This window comes from Pocillopora damicornis, chromosome 4, assembly GCF_964200805.1.
Source record: "Pocillopora damicornis chromosome 4, jaPocDami1.2, whole genome shotgun sequence".
NCBI lineage: Eukaryota > Metazoa > Cnidaria > Anthozoa > Scleractinia > Pocilloporidae > Pocillopora > Pocillopora damicornis.
In genome coordinates, this window is record NC_142673.1 from 1,911,711 (window position 1) to 1,933,421 (window position 21,711).

At 39.3% G+C, this 21,711-nt stretch overlaps 3 protein-coding genes across 4 annotated transcripts; all 3 read right to left on the reverse strand.

Annotated features, from left to right (window-relative positions):
- Positions 1-832: 832 nt before the first annotated feature.
- Positions 833-4,945, reverse strand: LOC149046425 (uncharacterized). 2 transcript variants are annotated; one of them, XM_089203234.1, is made up of 5 exons: positions 4,740-4,945; positions 3,500-3,584; positions 3,173-3,293; positions 1,885-3,032; positions 833-1,672 (listed from the first exon to the last, which is right to left on the reverse strand). In XM_089203234.1, the coding sequence occupies exons 1-5, from the start codon at positions 4,880-4,882 to the stop codon at positions 1,319-1,321; spliced, it is 1,851 nt and encodes a 616-aa protein (XP_089059360.1). In that variant the 5' UTR covers positions 4,883-4,945; the 3' UTR covers positions 833-1,318. The 2 variants fall into 2 exon arrangements, with proteins under 2 accessions (XP_089059360.1, XP_089059361.1); XM_089203235.1 differs by having other exon boundaries at positions 833-1,669; positions 4,740-4,941.
- A 560-nt stretch (positions 4,946-5,505) lies between these two features.
- Positions 5,506-21,706, reverse strand: LOC113672640 (DNA mismatch repair protein Msh3). Its single transcript, XM_089203233.1, has 23 exons — positions 21,429-21,706; positions 20,355-20,957; positions 19,936-20,030; positions 19,285-19,424; positions 18,915-19,045; positions 18,326-18,498; positions 17,521-17,787; positions 17,307-17,391; positions 16,996-17,105; positions 16,505-16,637; positions 15,528-15,653; positions 15,363-15,424; positions 14,849-14,915; positions 14,621-14,722; positions 14,370-14,434; positions 13,285-13,509; positions 8,509-8,623; positions 8,070-8,138; positions 7,889-7,977; positions 7,732-7,789; positions 7,422-7,550; positions 6,979-7,304; positions 5,506-6,560 (listed from the first exon to the last, which is right to left on the reverse strand). Exons 1-23 carry the CDS (start codon positions 21,633-21,635, stop codon positions 6,452-6,454), a joined length of 3,486 nt encoding a protein of 1,161 aa, XP_089059359.1. The 5' UTR covers positions 21,636-21,706; the 3' UTR covers positions 5,506-6,451.
- On the reverse strand, positions 11,190-12,357 carry LOC149046426 (trace amine-associated receptor 5-like). The gene has a single exon (XM_089203241.1). The coding sequence runs from the start codon at positions 12,226-12,228 to the stop codon at positions 11,254-11,256; it is 975 nt and encodes a 324-aa protein (XP_089059367.1). The 5' UTR covers positions 12,229-12,357; the 3' UTR covers positions 11,190-11,253.
- Positions 21,707-21,711: the final 5 nt, after the last annotated feature.

Below are 21,711 nucleotides of genomic sequence, written 5' to 3' on the forward strand. Positions count from 1 at the left end.
GAATTCGTCTATCTTAGTGATAGTAAAAATCAACTCAGTGTCAAGAAAAAAGTAGTTGTCAAGGGTGGGTTTCTCACACTGTGATACACATAAAATTATTTGAGTTAAAATAAGCTCAAACACAAGTCAGTGAAATGGACGAATCAAATGTCGGTACTACGAGGGCAAAGGTCACCCAGGTTGCATGGAAAATCACAGTCATATCATGTGCATCCCGTGAAATGGGCGGATAATTAAAAGATCTATCAACTGATTGATCTAAAACTGCTCTTATTTGACTTTGTTTGCAAGGATTTTGTCTGTTTTCGTCTTCTCGAGTTTGCCAAATAAAAATACTCAAGCTTTTCGATATCGATATTAAACGCGACTTTTCTGCACAAGCTGGAGAACTCAATATCGCGAATTTTCCTTGGGATACACGGAGACCTTATCTTGGAGACAATTCCCATTTTTGTACCAATCCGAAACTGGGTTCCCCATTGAGCTGGTTTAATTTCGTGTGATCATCTGAGTATTTAAGAAGCACAGTGATGTCGTCAGCGTGTGCAGCGCAACGCCTCGTGTCTGTTGCCGAGTCCTGGAAAGATTATTCGTTAACCCCTGAATCAAATATTAAGGTAACTGTAATAAAGGAAATGATCACCAACTTGGGTAGCTCTTGATTGCCGAACAATTTCTCCTGGTCAGCTTCTTAAGATGTGTACAGAGAACAGTATGGAGAATATGCATACTGATGTTTGGGTATAGCGGGTTGATTGGGAATCATTCACATTGAAACTCTTTGGAAAACATATGCTAAATAACTTTCCAATACATTTATAAGGAACACTGATTAATAAAAAAATAATTTTATTTCCATTTGTACTCCGACTTTTACAAAATATGATTTTATTGGATTTATAATTAGCAGTGTGGCCGTTTTAATTCTTCATAGTTTATTTCTGTTTTCTTCCGCAACACGAGAGAGAGGAAGGAAATTGTTTTAATCAGTGACGAAAAGACAAGGAATTGCTATCAGTCGAGCCAACAAGTCTCCATACTGATAAAATTATTATATTTCTTTTCTAACGCATTTCATTGATTTTTCGATGGACCAAATAACGACACTGGATCGAAGACTATCACGTTCAAACGATTCCCACCTGCAGATTGATTTGATAGGAACATTGAACCTGGATACGCCAAAAGAAATGTCACTAATGAATCCAGGGTGAAGTGAATTCTTCACTGAAAATCAGAGAGCAATTTTGGGTTTAAAAACATCCTTGTTCCATACTCGGAATAACGTTAGGTGTCTCTCGCCTCTTAGTTTAGCTCTTCACCGGGATTCAGGTTTTAAACCCGACCCACTACCACTGTGGGTCTCGCCAGTCATAGCATCCTCAGTGCTACCCTGGTGGGGTGTATTTTGTGTCTGGACCCCAGAACCAGATCCCACTTGTTCAGGAGACGCTGCAGGGACCTGGGGCTTAGCCCTTTCACCATCAACGTGTACCTCCTCACTGGGCTTAGCCTTCTGTGCACTTTTTGACACAGCATTCCTAAGGGCATCCTGGATGGCGCTCTCAATGTCTGCTTTCAGATCTTTCAGAGCTGAAGTGTCTGGTTTTGATGGCGCACTGCTTGGCTGTTCAGGGAGAGATAAAGGAAACTTCTCCTCAGGTTGAGCCTGCTGCAAATCAAACAGACATGGAAAGTTACAAAGAAATCAATCTTTGGATTGAATCGTTCGGAACATCGGTGTTCCTAAGCCTTTAACAGTCGCTTGAATTCGAGGGCCTTTTTCTTATAGCTTATATTCTATGTATTTTTTTCATTGAGGTATGTATTTTGAGGCACCTGAAATTAGAGCCGAGTTTCAGAATTAATACCGAGCGGAAGTACCTGCTGCTGCTTGTAGGTTTGTTGGTCTCTCTGTGGCTCTTGCTGAAATTGTTTTCGTGGCTCTTGCTGAAATTGTTGTTGTGGCTCTTGTTGAAGCTGTTGTTGTTGTTTTTGCTGGTGTTGCTGGGGCTCTTGTTGAAATTGCTGTTGCTGCTGGTTTTGCTGTGGCTCCTGTTGAAATTGCTGTTGCTGCTGGTTTTGCTGTGGCTCCTGTTGAAACTGCTGTTGTGACTTCTGTGTGAACTGTTGTCTCTGTTGTTTTGGCTGTCGGTAGTATTGCTGCCGGGAACCTTGTTTAAATGGCTGCTGTCGCTGGTGTTGTTGATTGTTATAATAAGCTGCCTGGCTGTTGACTCGAGCTGTACCAGGTCGACGGTTGTAGGCAGGTTTTCTGACAGCAGCAGGGCGCGGTGCAGGTCTCCTTTGCTTCCCAAGATGCTGCTCTTTCCCGTGACCCATTTTACTTCTGTAATACGGACTACTGGCCATAGCTTGATATCCGTAAGGACTACCAAACTGGTTGGGATAACCCATGGTATTCACACCGTATCCAGCTTGGGGATACGCACGGTTGATCTGCACATTCTGGGCTGCCAGGGCCTCTGGTCGATAATACCCGCGATAAGGCTGGGGCTGAGCGAATGCATTTACACCGGGGCGAGGCGGATGGGTTACCGCGCCCGGAAAAGCTTGCGGATTGGGATTCACGTTTGCTTTACTTGCCGTCAGTTTCATTCTGTACTCTTTAAGGCGACGCTGATAGTTCTTGTAGGCTGCGATCATTTTAAGTTTAGCTCTATAAATGTCGAGTGACGACAAACTACCAAATTTCGACTGCAAAGAGTCTGGGCTCGCTTGTTGCTTGCCCAGAAAAGCGGCCAGGTTAGCTGGATGATGCGCATGCGCTGACGCGCCGTAAAACGAGTTCATAAGAGAAGGGTTCTTCGCGTGCATGTTTGCTTGATTGGCGAAAGTCGGCGCAGCGGCCGCGGCTGCTGTCTGAATTGCAGGAGCATGGTGCGAAGCTAATAATTGAGCGTGAGGCCTGTAGTTAATTGACTGAGCCAAAGGTGTAGCCAAACTGTTGACCAGCGGTGCACGTTGCGAGAACGTCGAGGCCACCGAATCCACATACTGCATCAGTGAGCCTGCGCAGAGTAAAATATATTGCAAGGGTTTATTACTTATGATATGTTCACGATTTCCACTGTCACAATGTCGATCATAGAAGTTTCCTCTTAGCCTTCATCGACGCAGTGAATAGTAACTACTCTCTTCACTCACTAACCTCTGTCTCGCTGTCCAACATAATCTCCAACGTATTGACCATACTTGAACAACTTAATTGTGGGATAACCCTGTATGTTAAACCGCTGACACAACTGTTTGCCATCGTTGACACAGTCCACCTTTCAAGAGAATAAATAAGAAAATGAATAAAATAAATATACTTAAGCATGAAACAATGAATAGATAGCTAAATATAAGTTAACTGGCAAACTATTTAGTGCCAAGCTAGAATGCATCATAGCCGCATTTTCGCCTTAAGCAGCAACATTTCACATCGCACACGACCCCCTCCCCTCCCCATACGTACTAAGCACGGTGAACTCACCTTTGCAAACACATACATATTCTTTGAGGCGAGTTGGTCAGCGGCTGCATCAATCTCGGGACTCAGTTCTTTACAATGCGTACACCTGATAGAGATAAAATCAATGTCAAGCTACTGAAAAGTTAATGATCTGCGGAAGTTAAGATAAAACAATTGCTTGACGAGAAATAATACCCTTGAGGTCACTTCCCACCCTCTAAACTCTAAAACACAAAACAAAACAACACAAAAATCCGCGCTTGAACGAAACGTACCATTGACATGTCTCGGTAGCGTGTATACATCCTCGATCCCACCTTATTTGGACTATATGATTATTAATTTGGGAGGCTGCAATTCTTCTTATCGTAACATATTCCCATACATTCAATTGTGTTTCACGAACGTAGCTTCCCAAAAACCTCACTAAATTATCTGGATTGGGAGGTGACAAAGTCGTAAAACACCTCAGCCGAATCCATCTTTCCTTTCACCATTAACAAAACGGTGGCTGATCATTTCAAGTCTGTGCATGATCATAGATTGAAAGGAATAAAAAAGACAGGTAGAGAAAAATGTGGGGTCACATTCACCCGTGATTCTGCTTTGATCTGAATGGTCTCCACTCATAAATGTCAAGAAAACTATTCACTCGACTGAAAAAGAGCTTGACATAATTGATAAAATGACTCCAATAACAACAACACATGTCACTAAAACAACAGTTATGTTTGAAGTTAATGATTTTTTTTTGGAGTCTACAGTTTGCAGGTAAGATCTCATAGAGTTGTGTTTTTTTTGTGCTCTCCGGACATTGTCGTGAATTTTCTATGTTCCTAAAACATTGGAATTGACGCCCACGATGTCATTCTAACTCTTCAAAACAAGGATGTGATGAAAGACCATCTACCTGCCGCCTGTTTATTAACTTGGAGAAGAAACATGTTTCTTACACTCCGTTAGAACTACGAACGAAAATACATAAAGTCCCATCTAATGGCTGTGAAAAACGCATAATTCTTCATCAAACACGAAGAAACAGCATTGAAAGCGAGAGCACTTTTAATAACTCATTTGCATGACAAACCTCTTAATTTGTCTTTTAACAATATTTGAATTGGAATAGATAAATAAAGGGAAGGAAAACGCCCTTTAAAGAAGATGTTCGTTTGTACCAGTCAACAATATCGTAAGCTAGCGAACGCAGTCAAGCGTTTAATGCACGATTCTAAATGTCAATAAGTTTTCATGTACAACTCACCAAGGCGCGTAAAAATCTACCAGCATTATGTCTTTGTCCCGGATGTACCCTTCGAAGTCCCGTTCATTAAGATTGTACACATTATTGGAGCCAAGACATCCTGGCCAAGTAATTACAGCTAAAGCAACGAGAAAGGACAGCATTTTTAAGATCTTAGCTCGCAAACGCTAATGATATTATATTTCCAGGAGTTATATTTCATCTGAAGTGTGCGAAATTTCTATTGGCTAAAGATGTTTAATCATTATTTATTTAAGGTAAATTACCTGAACTGAGCAACCCGCCGTCGAAGCAAGGATAAGATCAATTTATTTTCACCAAGAAAACACACCTTTATTTTGGCATTTTTCAAAATATTTACGTTTTCCTATTTATTCAAGGTTCAAAAATACGAGTGAAATATTAGGGAAAAGCAAATTGTGACTCAAAACAATTGTCACAAGGTGTCCCGTGCGGTGACAAAAGCTTGGGTCATGTCTCGAATGAGTTGTTAATCCGTCTTTTCTCTCAGGCGTTTTTAAATCAGATCACAGGTTGTCTTGTAAAGACAGGCGGTGCAAGGCTGTATACGTCCCTCCCAATTATTTCAAGTTCCAGTACCAAAAAAAATACGAAATCAGGAGTGCATTTGATAACAACCTAATCCACTTTTGAAAATAGATTAAATATTGCACATTCTAAAGTTCTTCAGCTCTTTTCAATCAGTCACTCGATGATGCTTCCTGGTTGCTCGAGTAAAATCCGACAGGTGAAATTCAATCAATATACAAATTACTTGGTTTATTTATTTTTTCAAAGATGGCTCATGGGCGTGCCCTGTATAATGTGGAAAACAAGTAATGGAAAGGCGGGAAAATGAAAGCAAATCACTACATAGATAGACCTCTCCGACTGGTTCCCATGTATTGGCGCGCATCACATTGTATAACCTGTAGAGGTCTCATCCTCTGCCAAACTAAAAAAATTTGGAATATTCTCGCAGATTTTAGGCCAACTTTCATAAGTTTGACTCTGTTCTGAAGTAAATCTGATTTAGCCGAGCAATTCTATAACAACTTACAGGGGAGAATGAACACTGTCTTCAAGTGTCTAAAAACTGTTCACTGTTTACCAATGTGTAGTTCCTCTTCGAAGTCCTAACCATGCGAGCAAGTTTCCATCAGAAAAAGTATGACATTTATCAAGTTTCCTGATATACACGTGCACTACATTGTGTAAAGAAGACATTCTTGCCGCTATGGATGGACAGACCAAAATTAAAAAATCTCGTTTTCCATGGAGTGCTCAGTTTTAAATCAAATGATTTGATTACGAGTTTTATGCGGCTCTTTGTGGTAACTTGGTCTGGTGTATTCTGTATGTCTCGATAATGGGTACAAATATCTTTTCTTTGTCCCACGCTCGTGACAAGACCAAAAAAATCTTTCTTTATTTCTTTACTTACCATCTCTCTCATTTCTATCTACAAACATAACGCTATCTACATTTCTGATCCTAGCAGTATGCTGGACGCGTGTCATTAGAACCTTGCTCAAGGTGGAGTCTCTGTGGCTCAGTGGTAGAGCATCGGAGCACGGAATCCGAAGGTCTGAGGTACGATTCCTCATGAGGACTCAGAATTTTTTCTTTGTCCAACGCTCGTGACAAGATGAAAAACATCTTTCTTTAAATATCCTATTGTTTGGCTGCACGTGAAAACGAGGAAATAAATGTTAAACGATTTCGGGTGAAATCTTCTGCAAAGCAATCCTCAGCTGCTCGATAACTTCGCGCGTTGTTGGCGACTTTGAGAAAATTTCCTGAAAACTAGTTTTGATGGATCTGTAAGGAAAAAAAGATAAGAACATTATTAATCTGATGATATCAAATATCGCTATACTTAAAAGAAAAAAAATACTCACGATTAATAACTTTAACTGAAAAGTAACGGGTCGTGTGAAATTCATCAAGGGGCATTTCTTAGCTATCCTGACAATAGCCAGTTGTTTGAACCGTCAACTAATGCAATGACTTTTAAAAAGGGTCAAAGCAGCTCGTATTTGAGTTAAAATTTGTATAAACTGAGAGCGAAGCAAATCTATCATAAAATCAAGTGACAACAAACCGATCAGAAACCTCTCGATTCTAATCGCAGGTTTGCTCCTTAGAAAACTCGCGGTTTATTTGCATACGACAAACATCTTCGCAGCTTTGGTAAAGTCTGCCAACAACCCTTCTAATCTAACTGAAAAGTACCCACCGTCTTGACATGATCAAATTCTCCATTTCTCGTGATTTTGCAGCTGCTGTGTTAATGATTTCATTCGGAATTCCCGCCAGGCGAGCAACGTTTAACCCGTAGCTTCTCGCGGCCGCTCCATTCACCAAGTGGTACAGAAACGTAACTGACGGTACGGGAGACATGACATTGTTGTCTTCGCCTTCCCCACCATCGTCACAGTGTTTGGCGCCTGGCTCTTCTGATGTCATAAATGCCATGTGGCTGTTGGTGACTTGGTTTGGGAATAATCCGTCCAGCTCCGCAAGAGACGGATAGTGTGTTACAAACAGAGTCAAGCTTGCTATCTGTGGGGAAAAATTAGTAGGATTGAAGGGAACGTCCTACACAATTATGGTATATTGCCGAATTACAGATTTTGCACTGAGAGGTGGTGCCTTCCTTCAGCCATAAGTGACACCAACCTTACTTATGAAGTGGTGAGCTGTAGCATAGGCAATAGCCGTGCCGTCATGGGTACTAGTACCGCGGCCTAGCTCATCCAGAATGACAAGTGACTTAGGAGTAGCCTGGGCAATGATGTCAGACGTTTCCTGCAACGAAAGCAATAGTCGGTCAATGAACTGTTACAGTGTGCATCTTAATGCTAAATTAAACTAATCACAAATTGTGTACAACATAATGAAGTGTCGCTTTAAATCTTTTATTATCTCGTTACCGGCTTGAGTAAACAGACTTAACTGTAGATGAAAATAAAATAAATTTTCAACTTACCTGAAGTTCAACCATGAATGTGCTTTGTCCTTTGTAAATGTTATCTGTGGCACCCATCCTGTCAATATATGACGTAATTGCAATGAAACAAGAAGTAACAAAGGACTAGAAACCAAACGAGCGTAAAAATGAATTTTGGCTTGGTAATATTTTTTACCTGGTAAAAATTGCATCTAAAACTCCAACCCGAGCTTCTTCGGCCGGTACAAAAGAGCCGACCTGGGAGAGAATAACAATCAAAGCAACCTGCGAAGTAAAGTGAGAATTAACTTAGATTTAACCTTTCGTAAAAACAACGACAGTAGAATATAACTGCTTTCTTCAAGGTAGAATCGTACTTGTTTTATGTAAGAACTTTTTCCTCCCATGTTTGGTCCTGTAATGATCATGCAGCGATTGCTGTTGACCTACAAAGAGAACAATCGGCAGTCAAACTATGTACTGCTAAACACGTACCCATAATCTTCCCGAAAAACTCCAAATTCCAAGACTGACAGAACAGACATTTTCATCACTTTCCCTTAAACTCTAGTTGGGAGAGTTTAGGACTGAGCTCTCGCCTGTTGGACAATTGAAAGGAATTACGTGAACCCTGTTAATCAGAGACACGCAGATACCTCACTACGGTTGCCATGTTTTTCAAGTCGATTTAATCGCACCTAAGCTTGCATCTCTGCCGTGCTTTAGACGTAGCCAAATATTTCACTTAATTTTCTGTTCGTGTTCACACTTGCTGCCCGTGCTCATAAACCTCCTGGTAAATTATAATTCACTTACATCCATTTGCGTATCATTCGGGACGAACTGTTCATTCTCTGAGAGAAGCGTATCCAACACTGGATGTCGTCCTTGTTTAATGTAAATATGGGCTTCACAGTCTTTTACGACAGGCCTGGAACAACAAAATCAAGACTGAAAAGGTTGTAATGAGTACTAAATTGTCGCTTGTTTCACAGCTCGTCGGTTGAGTCTTGCTGAAGTTTACTCAATCTCGCCTGATAGGGCGCCCTTAGAGATGGGGGAGGCGGGGAGCTCTCCCATAGAAATTTACCCCAAGGGTTTCCTGAATCACTGAGACTTTCGACATGCGACTAAAAGGTAAATGGAAGAAAACAGGAAGGACGTTCAAGATACGAGCAAAAATTATTCACAAATATAGCGGATAAGAGAGGTTTTTCGTTGTCCTTAAAAACGAGCGTTGCTCAAGCAAACTTGAAGGATACAAATATCATCTCACCTTTCCGTGCAAGTCACACTATTATGTAGTCAAAAACTACACAATGAGGTTTCAAAAAGGTTTATTCTAACAGAGGGTTTATATATATATATATATATATATATATATGTATATATGGAAAAGACTTATAAATGTCTATGTTAAATGAAAAGAAAGAGTTATCAATCGTCGTTATAAATTCACGGTTCATTTTCAGCAACGCTTTGCATGTTTGTCGTAATGTTCTATTTCTGTGGTGGTATTTGAACAGGTTAAAAATAGAATTAATGAAAGTAGTGGTTACAACAACAGGACGACTCAAACGTGTTACAGTCACAATATATTTACTGCTGTTGGATGAGATGCCAACAAATATAGCACACACTAAAACGGGTATTAAACACAAAAGTAAGGTCAGTATAATAATTCTGGTTGTCTTCGAAGCTTTACAAAGTTGGAAGCGGCCTGCAGTGAAACTTGCTCCGATCGGATTCGATTCTCATATCGACGGGACACGAAGTAAACCGAAATACGACAGTAAATCATCACGGGCACGTTGATAAATGTAAACGAAGCACGAAAAACTCTGATCGTACGCTTTAATCTATCGACAAGAAAATGAAGGTTGGCAAACATGCCAAGACCCACGAGAGTCAAACTACGTGCAGTAAAGAAGGTTGTATAACGATAAGTGTGTTTGATCGCTACAAAGCGCACTACACTTATGAGGGTTAGGTGATGCAAAGATGATAATATAGGAATAACGAGGATCAAGGAAAGAACGTTTCCGTTTTGGAGATCTGCCCGTTATAACATAAACTTGTGCAACGATGAAACTTGGTTGAACAACAATTCCCACCAACAGATCTGTACCTGCCTAGCAAACCAAAACAACGTTATAATTTGTTTGCAATCTAAGTGATTTCTTCACCAACACCGCATAAACAAAGGTACATGATGAGCCTCTGCCTCTGCCTCTGCAGTAAGTTTGCGGCTTATGAAGACTTTTTCTCTCATATAAATAGCCCAATGCTGCCACTTACATTAGAATATTTCTCGGTAAATTTAACTTTTTCCTGCGGAGCGTATGATGACATTTACGGAAACGCCTTAAATAAACGTTTGCAAGCTTGTGTATTCTGATGACCGCTTAATACTTTGAAAAATTTTTTTTTCGTGAAGTGCAGACTTTGTCCCCATACATATGTAATTGAATATATTTTATCTTAAATTTACAGTGTAGCTCAGTAGCTAATATTTTCAACTTTCGACAAGCAGACAATAAATCAAAAACAGAATAACACCTCACTGTAACAAAGTATCACCCCACGACGCATTTAATGGAGAATATTCCACAAAGTGCGCACGAACGATCTTTATTCACGAGTTGAGTTGCATCAAAAACTCACTCGTTCGTTGCGCTCACTCGTTCGTTGTTTGATGCATCGCAACACGCAAATAGTGATCATTCAAGCACTTTCCAAGATATGATGTTTCTAAATCATATATGCTGAGATTTTTTCTTGCTGATCGACACATTTTAAAGATTGGAAGTGAACGATTGCGAAAATAAACCGTTAATATCGCACTTCACAATGTAAATCTCATTTTGATTGAAATAATAGGACTTTTGCAAAGTATTCTCAAGTACCATTTCTGACGGTACCGTGTTTGAATTACCGCAAGGTAAAAAAGGTCGCACATTGCAAAGTAACTTTCCACAAAGCATGAAGACGCATTTCACTTAATGTGTTATTTCAATTGCCATTCCGAAAAGAATGAGAAGCGGAAAATACAAGTGGGCAGCTTATTTCTTTACCAAATCGGAAGCCTTTCGAGAAATCAATTATGGATATCACTGGCAGCCGCAAAAAATTTATTGAGTGTTAGTTCCCAGAGATCTGCACAATTATTGAAACACAGGTGTAGTTGCTAATACCCTGAATTTTCTACACCTTATTCATGAGCCAATACTTGGTGAGAAAGCCAGCCAATAGGGACGCATATTTTACCGGCGTCGGGTTACAAAGATATCTTTATGGCTATTTCGTGTCAAGATAGGAAATTTTTTTCAACCTTGAATTCCTTTCTGATATGGGAAGTGCGTTAAATCTTTTACCTTCAGTAGAGTGATCAAATATTAATTTGAAACAGCCCTCACTTGGACTTTAAACTTTCAAGAACCCCCAAAAAGAACACAACGTCACAACTGAGGGCAACCACCTTCACTCTTCAGAAAAAAAAACAACACTTGGACAAAGTTTAATAATTTTAAGATGTCTCCATCACAAACGTAGGTAGAGTCACTATTCTTCGGTGCCTTGATATGTGCATCTAAATTTCAGCAACCTGACGCATTTGCCCCGAAATGTCCTGTTTCTATAGCAGTATATGAACGGGTTACAAACAGAATTAAGTAAACTAAAAGTTGATACGACAGGATGACTCAAATGTACTACTGTCACAACATAATTACTGCTGTTGGAGAAGATGCGCAAAAATAAACCATACACTGAAGGAGGCAGAATACACAAAAGTAAAGTCAGTATAATAATTCTAGTTGTCTTCAAAGCTTTCTTCTCCTTGGCAAAGTCAGCAGCGGCTTGCAGTGATACTTGCTCCGATCTGATCCGACTCTCATGTCGACGCGACACAAAGTAAACCGAAATATGACAGAATATAATTACGAAAAAGTTAAACATCGAAAAACAAACACGAAAAGCTCTGACTATCGGTTTTAATCTTTCTTCAAGAGAGTGAAGTACGGTCGGCAAACAAGTCATGACCCACGAGATGGCGACTGCCGTAATCAGGCGACGATTAGTACAAACAGTGGTGTAACGATAGGGGTGTTTTATCGCTACAAAGCGCTCAACACTTATAAGGGTGACATGATAAAAAGATGAGAGAATGGGAATGATAGCGAAGTAAGAAAACTCTTTTTCGTGTTGGCAGAATTGCTCCAAAGATATTCCCCTTAGAACGTTAATTTCTATGGCAATGAAACTTGGCTGAACAACAATTCCTACCAACAGATCTGTACCTGCCAAACAAGCCAACAAAAAGTTATAATTTGTTCGCAATCTGGGTGTTGTCTTCACCGCTGCGACCACCAACACGTTCATGAGAATTATCACAGGCATGCTAAGACCATTGAGGATTATCGCGATGATGGCAAAGCTTGTCTTTTCTGTGTCATAGCTGTTGCTCCAGACAACTCTGTTCATAACACAGGTTCGTAGTTGGGGTTCCTCAGCGAAATCAGAGGTGTTCATGACCATTCTTGCAAACGTTGGTTCTGTTTAGTCTTCAACTGATTTGATATAGTATGAAGCTAGAGAAGTAATATACTCCCGAATAGAAAACTGTTGCGCAGAGCACTTAAAATAAGTATCTGATATAACGTACAACTATTATTTCGGGAAGCAGTAAACTTTAAGCACCCATTTTGAAGATAACAGAGCATCAAGCAAATGTAATTTCGTTCTAAAGTACATCAAGCTAAGAGGTAAGGCGACTAATCGCTTCGCTAAGAATATATATCAATTTAACTCGCTTAAGTTCAATTATTGTCGAGGGATATTACGCAAAGCTCCCTCCTATTACATTTCGATTCCGCAAAATTTCGGAAACTGCCGAGTGGAAAATACTCAAATCGCAATCTTTAACGGATGTCCAAATGTACTTCACAAATTACTTTCAAGAGCTAGCCAGAAAAGAGTATAAGTTCACAGAATGCAAAGCGAGTACATTTCCCACGGTAACAAAACCAAGAGAGGGCCCTCTACCGAAAGTTACGCCGCAAAACCTTCATTCAGTTACCGTGCGCATAAGAATGACATTTTAATGGAAATTTGTACAAGTGTTCCTTGAAATCGAATTCTAATGTCAGGTATTTTGACGATATCTCTCACGAGTCCACGAGGCGAACGAGTGAGAGGTAAAGTCAGTACGAGCAGAATAATTCAAATCCGCAAGCGGATATGTTAGAACTCTGTTTATCACTATAGAGATATTACTTACAAGGACAATTTGTAAAGAACCGTGAATGCAGAGAATTTCAAAACAAATTCTCATTATAAAAATTGTTTTCTCTCAGAAAAGATGTTAAATTCAGCGTCAGCAATGTTGGCAAATCTAAAATCCCTTCCACCATGCTGACAAACTCAGGACCGTGACGACATAGGGCTTGGGTTTGAATTCTTACAGCAAACTCGGATATGGCTTTAAAAAATGCTTCACATTTTTTCTTTAATTGAAAGTGACCTCACACCGTGAGAACAACCATTTATTCAACATTAAATAGAAAATATTTCCCATTTGATAACAAGCCATACCTGGTAAAACCTCGCTGACTGGCCACGGTTGCCAAGGAGAACAAACAGTCGAGCGTGGCGATATGACATACGGCACGCCGGTATCTTGCGCACGCTTCCGAGAAGAGCGCGAGAAATTCTAGCCACGCCTCCTGACAGCAGATTGACAGTTGTTCTCGCCACTGGCAAAGAAGTTTGAACTTGTCCTCTACAAATGGTGTCCTGAATCTTGACACCTGTTTCGTACTGGAAAAACCACACACAAAAGTGATTCATGTCGAACCTATCGTCAGTAAATCAATACCTTAATACAAAACCATTCGGAAAATTTTGTAGTTCGAAAATCGCACAGCGCTATTCACTGCACAAACCGCTATCTGAAATAATCGAGAATTTTACTTAAAACTTACTTAAAACCGCACAGAGCGTACTTCGTTACAATTTTAAACAGTTAAGGCCACTCGTTAGTGATTAGGGATTTTATTAGTTCGCCTTTCTTCGCTCTACGACTGGTCTTGAAAACTTGTATCAGCTTCTCAACTAATCAGATAAAAAACTAAGACAAATAATGACTTGGTCCCTAGAGTTTATCCGCGCTGCAAGTAGTTTGCCTGTTTATATTTCGAGTGCTCATTGGCTCCTTGTTTTATGAACTTGAGTTCGAATTGCTGTTAACTTTGGTTGTGTCCTATGAATCGAAAAGCGCTCCAATTCAAGTAGCCAATGAGAGCTCGCGGTAAAAGCAAGTCATCTATTAAAAGCGCGGGAAAAACGTGAGTGACCACGTTGGTAATACTGAGCAGCGTTTGATTCAGATTTCGCTCATGATTGATAGAGAGACTGGTGAGAACTTTTTAGCCTTAGTTTGTGAAGGTTTAAAGACAAAGGTAGGAGTATCAGCAGCAGAATTATCTTTCAAAAACTATTTCAAAATTAAGCAGTTATTCCTTTGCAATACTACAATCAGGCACCTTATAAACTGTTCCCCACGGAAAACATGACTCATCACCTCTTTTTAAAGGTGGAATGATCAGTGGAAATTAGACGCAACGTTTTATAAAATGATACAACGAAGAGAAGAGGCTTAATGAGCTCTGGAGACTTACGCGCTTATTTTTATCCAGTCGGCAGGCACAGTCTTCAAATTCGTGTTCCTTACTTCGATTAAGAACTGAAATAAACAATACAAAACTTTGGTTAAAACTCAGTTCCTATGACCTTGTGATCAGTTCATTCGGGGCTGTATAAAGCGCTGATTGGCGATTCGTGCTCATTTTCAACATGTTCACTCTTCTCTTCAGAAAATTCAAGTTTACTACCCTAAGCTGAGCAAAGCGAAACAATGGATCGAAAATACCTCGTTTCCTGAAACACAGCAGTAATCCAAAGATGGATGTCGTAACACCTGTCTAAACTCTGAACGATGGTTCCTTAAGTCGGTCAGAATCTTCTCAATTTCCTAATAAACGAAGAAACTCTTAAACAATTCATATTGAACGTAAAAGAAATTTTATAACAGTAGGTGAATTGAAAAACTGTGCGTTTTGTTTGAACATTCATTGGAACAAAATGGTCTCTGACTCACCAAATTACATTTCATTATCATGGGGAACTGCGTTAGATCACAAAACAGCTTGGTTTTGTCGCCGTCTCTGGAAATAAAATGGAACGATGGCCAGGTAAGCTGAACAGAGATAGCAGTCGGCCATTTCTCTTTATTCTGATGAGCTAGATCTTTGATTTAGATTCAACATTTTTAGTTACGCACTGATAACTCGAAAGAGTCAGTTAAAAGTTTTAGCACATGAACTTTGACAACACTACTTAATAAGAAACCGCAAAACCTAACTTTGCGTCGTAAAACCGTCTACGAATGAATTTCATAGTTTACTCTCTCTCTTCCCTTCAATCAGTGCAGCTACAATTGAAGGCCTTCCACTGAAGAGACCTCGATTCGAAATTCCTGTGTTCTGGCTCGCTAACTAACAGTATCTGCCGTGAAGTCGACGGTCTCTTCAGTTCAGGACTACTACATCTGTATAAACGTTTGGACGTTGGAAACCAAACCGCTAAACTCTTATTTAAGAAATGTTAATTACTTGGCAGCCTTTTCATCAACCAGCCGAAGAAAATCTTCAACATCCTCCAAATACGTCGGCACCTGAAAAAAAAAATTAGAAAAATAATTTCTTGGTCAAGCGTTAAGGTAAGTGGAAAACGTATATAATTACATCGTAATGTCGACACCACTTCATTGTAAATACCTCAGTGAAAACGTTTCTTAGAAGTGAAGATTCAAGTTTGCTCGTGGCAACATCTTTGTTTGACTGAAGGTGTTTTGCAATCCTTACCAGAGATTTTGTTATTGTGACAAACTCTGCTGGTGTGCACTATGGTGAGCAATAAAAAAAAAACACATAGTAAAATGCAGTGTCACATTCATCAGTATAAATTTTGAGCGTCACAAAGGTAGCTCTACAGTTGAAACCTGAGAAAGCAGATTTTTGTGCTCTCACATGACTTGTGTGACATGCGAGCCCAAAGGGGAACATTGTGTTTGTAATGGCTAATATTTATGGCCAAATTACGCGAGTTGGAAACACGGAGGCCTGGTCATTAGCACAAGGGATTTCCCACCGAGAAGTCTGGGTTCGAACTCTGTTCAGGGTTGTATAGGACCCGTTATTTAGACAAGGTCTCTATGAGAGGGTTGTTTTCAACCCTTCCACTGTTAGCTTTCGGCCCTCTTGACACTGTTCACAAAAATAAACGTTCAGATAAAAGATTCAGCTAAACTCAAGATAGTTTAGAGCGCGTTTTTTACGAAACAACTGTTAAACTTTGTTTAAATGACTGGCGCATAATGCTCTACTCTGATCTGCTCTTTCTTGCCGCCACCCTGTAATGTAAATGGGTTTAAAAAAACAAATTTTCAGGGAAACTTAACGAAATGGTGAGGAATAACTTGCACTGAACTAATATTCCGTCCAAGAGAAGTAGCAAATCTTCTTGTCACTTCATGTTACAAAATTCAGGACAAACTTTCGTCGTAAATGGCAATTATACTCAAATACGCGAGTAAAAAGCTAAGCAATTCAGTTTCTTAATCGAGGACATACATTTTCCGAATCTGTTCTTTCCAGCTGCACAAGACCATCCAACATCTTTCCTTCCCATACCCTTCTTTTACCGACACTGTACTTCCTCTCGAAAAACAACTTTACTCTCAACCTGAACAAACCTTTTTATGGCAAATAGTGCATAATCCTCTCTCCAGGTCGGGAAGCTGCGACAAAAGGCCTTTTAAGGATGCTAAACATGATGCACTAGGACCGCACAACTCTGTCACGGCGTCAAGCCTCTTCTCGATCTCACTGATTGAAATGTACACAAAAGATGTTGAGTTGTTAGAAAGGAGATGAAAATTCTCTTTAAAGGGTTTCTACAACCGTGCACCTTGGTGCATTCACAGAACACATCCGTCTGTTGCGCAGTGGGCACAACTACCTAAGCTAAAGGTGCCTTCTATATGACACGTTATTAAGAAATTGTATTCACATAAAAGTGAGAAAAAGAAAAATACCCCAGAGGCAAGAATAGACAAAAACAAAAAACGGTTGAGGATGGAAAATGGACTTAAAACAAAAACGTTCAGTGAAAAATTCAAGTTAAACCAGTCCAGATCCACAGTTATGATTGGTAAAAAACAGCATGGGAAAGAGCAACCTGCACCTAACATCTCGAAGAGGTTGTGAAATCCATTTCTTTAAAAGCCTTCGCCCAAATGCAGTTGTTGTGTGGTTAATGATCCAGAAGAGTGACGACTTTTCATTACCATTTGTCTGTGGATAAAATTAGGATGTTTATGCATCTTAAAGAAAGCTAAAGAAATTTACTTAAATTTTGAATAACACTTCAATTTTCCCTTTTTAAGACGTTTCATGCTCGCAAATTCTTGGAGCTAGTTGAATTTTTAGAGCTCTTGACTTATCAAGAAAAGTAATTCAATCAAAACAAGTGTAAATATCAGTCAAGCAAAATACCTGATTCTTAAATATTTCCAAGTTCCTCAGAGTTTGGCCATTTAATTTTAGAAATTTGTTCTGTACAGAAAATCTTGAAAAGTTACTGTGAATTAAAAAAAAAAAAACACATTTATCAATTAATACCAATTGAGAAACAATCAATCCTCACATATAAGAAGTATATCTGTCACATGCATTGCTCAGGAAATACTACCGGACTATTTGAACATACCTTATCAACCTAAAAATTTTTTCCAGCCTGAAGTCTTTAAGATATTTGACAAGTGCAGCAAAGCAAGACTGAACTGATTTGGGAAGCTTGAGGATTATTTCCAATGCTGAACTGTTTTCCTGCAGTTCCTGGGTAATGTTTACTTTGCAGAGTTCTTCATTCCTCGCTGGCTTTTGTTCCTCATAAAATTCAGTAATGCATTTCAGAGAAGTAGAATGATCAAAAAATTGATCAGGCATTCTTTCAAGTCTTATACTATCCTCTGGTCTGCATAACAGTAACAAAAAACACCATTAACCTTAATGCTTCTATTGATACCCAAACTTCTCAACAAAAATTTAAAGGGGTTCTTGCAAAATATGTTACAAGCTTACCAAGGAATGCTGGACAATAAGGATAAGGATTTGTTAGATACATCTTCCATAAATTGCATCATAACTTTAAAGAGAAAGAAACTTAATTTTTGGCATCGTTATATTTGTGAATTCAGAACATACTGCAATAATTGTTTGCTTTAGAAACATTGACATAAAAGAAAAGGTATCACAACCCAGGTTTAATTATGGTGAGATCCTTTCTTTGAGCTTTGGTACCACCATGAAAAATTTATAAATGAATTTTTGTGTATTATGGAGTGTTCTGTTAACATCACAGATTGGAGAATTCTCTCTTATTGGGTAGGAATCAACCACTGAACTTGGATAGTCCCTGCTATCATGTAGTATATTCTCCTCTGACCCTTTAATGGGGGGTATTTTTCTTAGTTTTGAGGTTTCCCTCTAAATGGAGAGAGTTTATGACAAACCTTTGCACCCTTGTAACAAAATCCTTGATGAAGTTCTCTGTTTTGATGGTCAGGGATTCAGGCAGCAGTAATTCTTCAGGGCAGATGTGTTCCAAATGTGCCTCCAGCTCCATATAGCTTGGCCCATCTTGAAAGTCATCATAGATGACATCACCAGTGGATGGTTGAACTGCCTGAATATAAAATTTTAAACCAAACAAGAGGTCAGGGCTGAGCCGTGTGGTTATTTAACATAGTTTAAGGGTGTGAGAATTTGGAAGTTTTCATCCAAGAGAGACCCAAGCACATCTATTTTGATATCTGAATAAGAAACATTGAATTCTAGGACTGACTCTGCTGGGAACACAAGGGTCTTTTATGAAGGGACTTGCCTTAAGGATCTTTGTGAGGAACTCTAGGCTCCTTAAAGCAGGGAACTCCCACGAGGTTTTTTTTTTACAATGGACCTAATGCATCTGTCATACATTGTAACTTAGGAGGGACCTCACAAATTTTTTAAGGGAGTAGTTGACTTTCCAAGGGTTAGTTAAAAGTTAAGGTAGACCTGAGGACCCTAAGAAACTCTCACACAATTATGAAATTTACTTACTACCAATCCAAACAGCTTTCTATCACTGCTTATTTTAGAATCCTGCGGATCATCTTCAACAAGACACATGAGATATCCACTTCCCATCTCCACAGAATCTGCTTCATCTAAATCTTCCATAGTCTTCATATCTTAGTGTCATTGAGGTCAATACAAAACTGAATTCAAGTGAAAAATATGGCAACTGTTTGGTGAGAATTGCATATCAAGATGACAAGACTGAATGTTTTAAAAGTTTTGCAAAAAGAGTGATGAGGGCTTAAGGGATGGCAAATTGTTAATGGAGGGGGGGCTCTCATCCTTTATTCTCACCCCTCATGCTACACCCATCATCCTATTTCAGGCCTGCACAATCTCAAACAAAGGATACCCTCCCCAACCAGGGTGGTCTTTGTATACAATGCCTCCAATTCTCTTGTGAATACTTTACTCTTATTTTCTCCAGCAGCCTTTAGTGCAGCAGTCTCTGTTTGTTTCACTACTCCAACTTTATGACCTTTACTGACCAACCTGAAAATATTTGGTTGTCAGTATGATAATACAATGCCTGTAAGTCACATGTGGTGAAGGGGTCAATTGTCAGAAGTCCAGTTCTTGGTTCCTGCTTCCTGTGAGCTTATCCTAAACCTAGTAAATGGTCCAACTAACCAATGAAATCTAAATGGGTCACTAGTAGGGCAACGGACCACAAAATCCAAATGTTTGAGGTTCAATACTTTCTGAAGGACTCAGCTTTATTCTCTTGGTCCTACTCTCACAACAAACAAATAAAAACTTTCTTATTTCTTTCATATTCTAGCTTTTATGACACTCTGTAACAAGAAGTGGTGAATAAGAATGTGAGGCAACTTCTCCTGAGAAGGATGCTTGTCCATTCCTGGTAAATCCCAACATGATGGGCTCTTTGGACTGTGGGTATGTGAGGGTGTGGCATAGAAACATTCAAGTATGGTAACAATCTATCTTCGTATATAGAGGAAGAGGAATTATTTTTGTAATACATCCTACTAGAATTGATGACCTTTTGACATGAACATGAAGTCTGTGGGTAGGAATACTTGCTGTCATAAAATTATGATCCCAGTGGCATGTGATATTCAGTTCCTTGGCAGCAATCTGAAAAAATAGGTTAATGAAAGCTTCTCAGAATTAACAGTGTCCTTAAAAAAATAGCAATAGATAAAACTAAGCTTTATTAATTTCTTTTTATCCATGGCTGTGGTTAAGAAATTAAGCTACTGACTGAAATTTCAAGTGAGGCTTCTCAAAGATAGCATTCAACATCAAATGATTGTAGGTGTGTAACCTCAGAAGTGCCCAACATATTTTACCAAGCCATCACTGGCTAAAAATCTAGCTGGTGATCATTGCTTTTTCATCTACTGAATTCCACTGGCAGCCAGTGCTTAGCAACTGCCCTACTTATCTTTAATGATATACCTCAGAATCCTCTCCAAAGAATCTGTATCTATAGCCACACTCCACAAGTAAAATGACATCAGGATACTTGGATTTAACTTCAAGAAACTGAAGTTCTAAAGGTGTATATGTGGATTTAGTCCTTAAGTTGACAGGTTTATATCTTTCTGTTTCATTCTTTTCTGCTACATTTTTGATGTTCTGAATTGGTCTTCCTGATGGACGTGATGTACAAGCAAATTTAGTGATATTTAAGTTTTCCTGATGAACTCTTTCATCAAAATCCATTGGTTCTGAACCATCACCATCCTTGTCATTGATAGCTCCACCATTGCTCTTGTTTCTATGATCTTTGTCTGGCTCAATTCTGTCTCCATACATTTCTGTGACTGGCTGATTTCTCAGCTTTTTGTCAACTTGCAAATCAGTCATGATTGAATCTTTTCTAAAGCAGTTCAATTTGGCCATTGTAGAACTACTCAGTACTTCCTTATTGTTCAGTGTGACATGATCTTCAACTATTCCATCTTCCTTTATGGACTGATTTAGACATATTCTTTGCCTTTTTGAATGTGTGCTTGGATTGTTCTTGTCTTCACTGTGAGATATATTACTGGCACACCTCTAATAGTTTGAAAGATCACAAATAAATATCAATAAATTGAAACAATAAATCGAAATCCTACCTAGGTTCATTTTTTTGTGTGTGTGGATTGTGGATTGTAGATTTCAGAGCCCACCTCTTGCAGACACAACAATTGCTTCATGGTGGCATGGATAAAACACAGGAACAACAAGTATTTGGTGCTCACTTGCATGCAAAGGTTCTTGAATAATCTCATAATCTCATGTTCAAAGTAAAATGCAAAATTTACTTCTTCAACCCATTGACTTAAAAGAGGCGGAGGGGGGGGGGGGATGGTGGAGGGGTTGTTCGGAATTGGCTAGGGCCAAGGTGAGGTAGGGTCTAATGGTTGTTTATACGATAGCCCAAGTGTGATGTAAACAAGCTTCTTATCTTACTGCAATATCGATATCAGTTTCGAAACACAATGTCAGTGTACCAATGAACAGCTGTTTTACTAGAAAGCATACCTTAGCACCCTTTGTGGGCTTATTTCCATCAGCTGTTGTCCTGCCGGTTTCACCTGAGGAAGGATCGTTCACCGGGCAATGTTTGGTGATGAAAAAACTGGAAATCGTAGTCTGTGACTGATCTCTTGCTGATGAGCCACTCAGAGACTGGTTTTTAGCGGCTGATTGTGTGGAACAACGTAGCTTTCCGAGATTTAATTTTCTCATATTGAACTAAATATATTTCCCGCTCTCTTCTTGCCACAAGATTCCAAAAGCACGAGGAAGACTGGAGAGAGTGGTT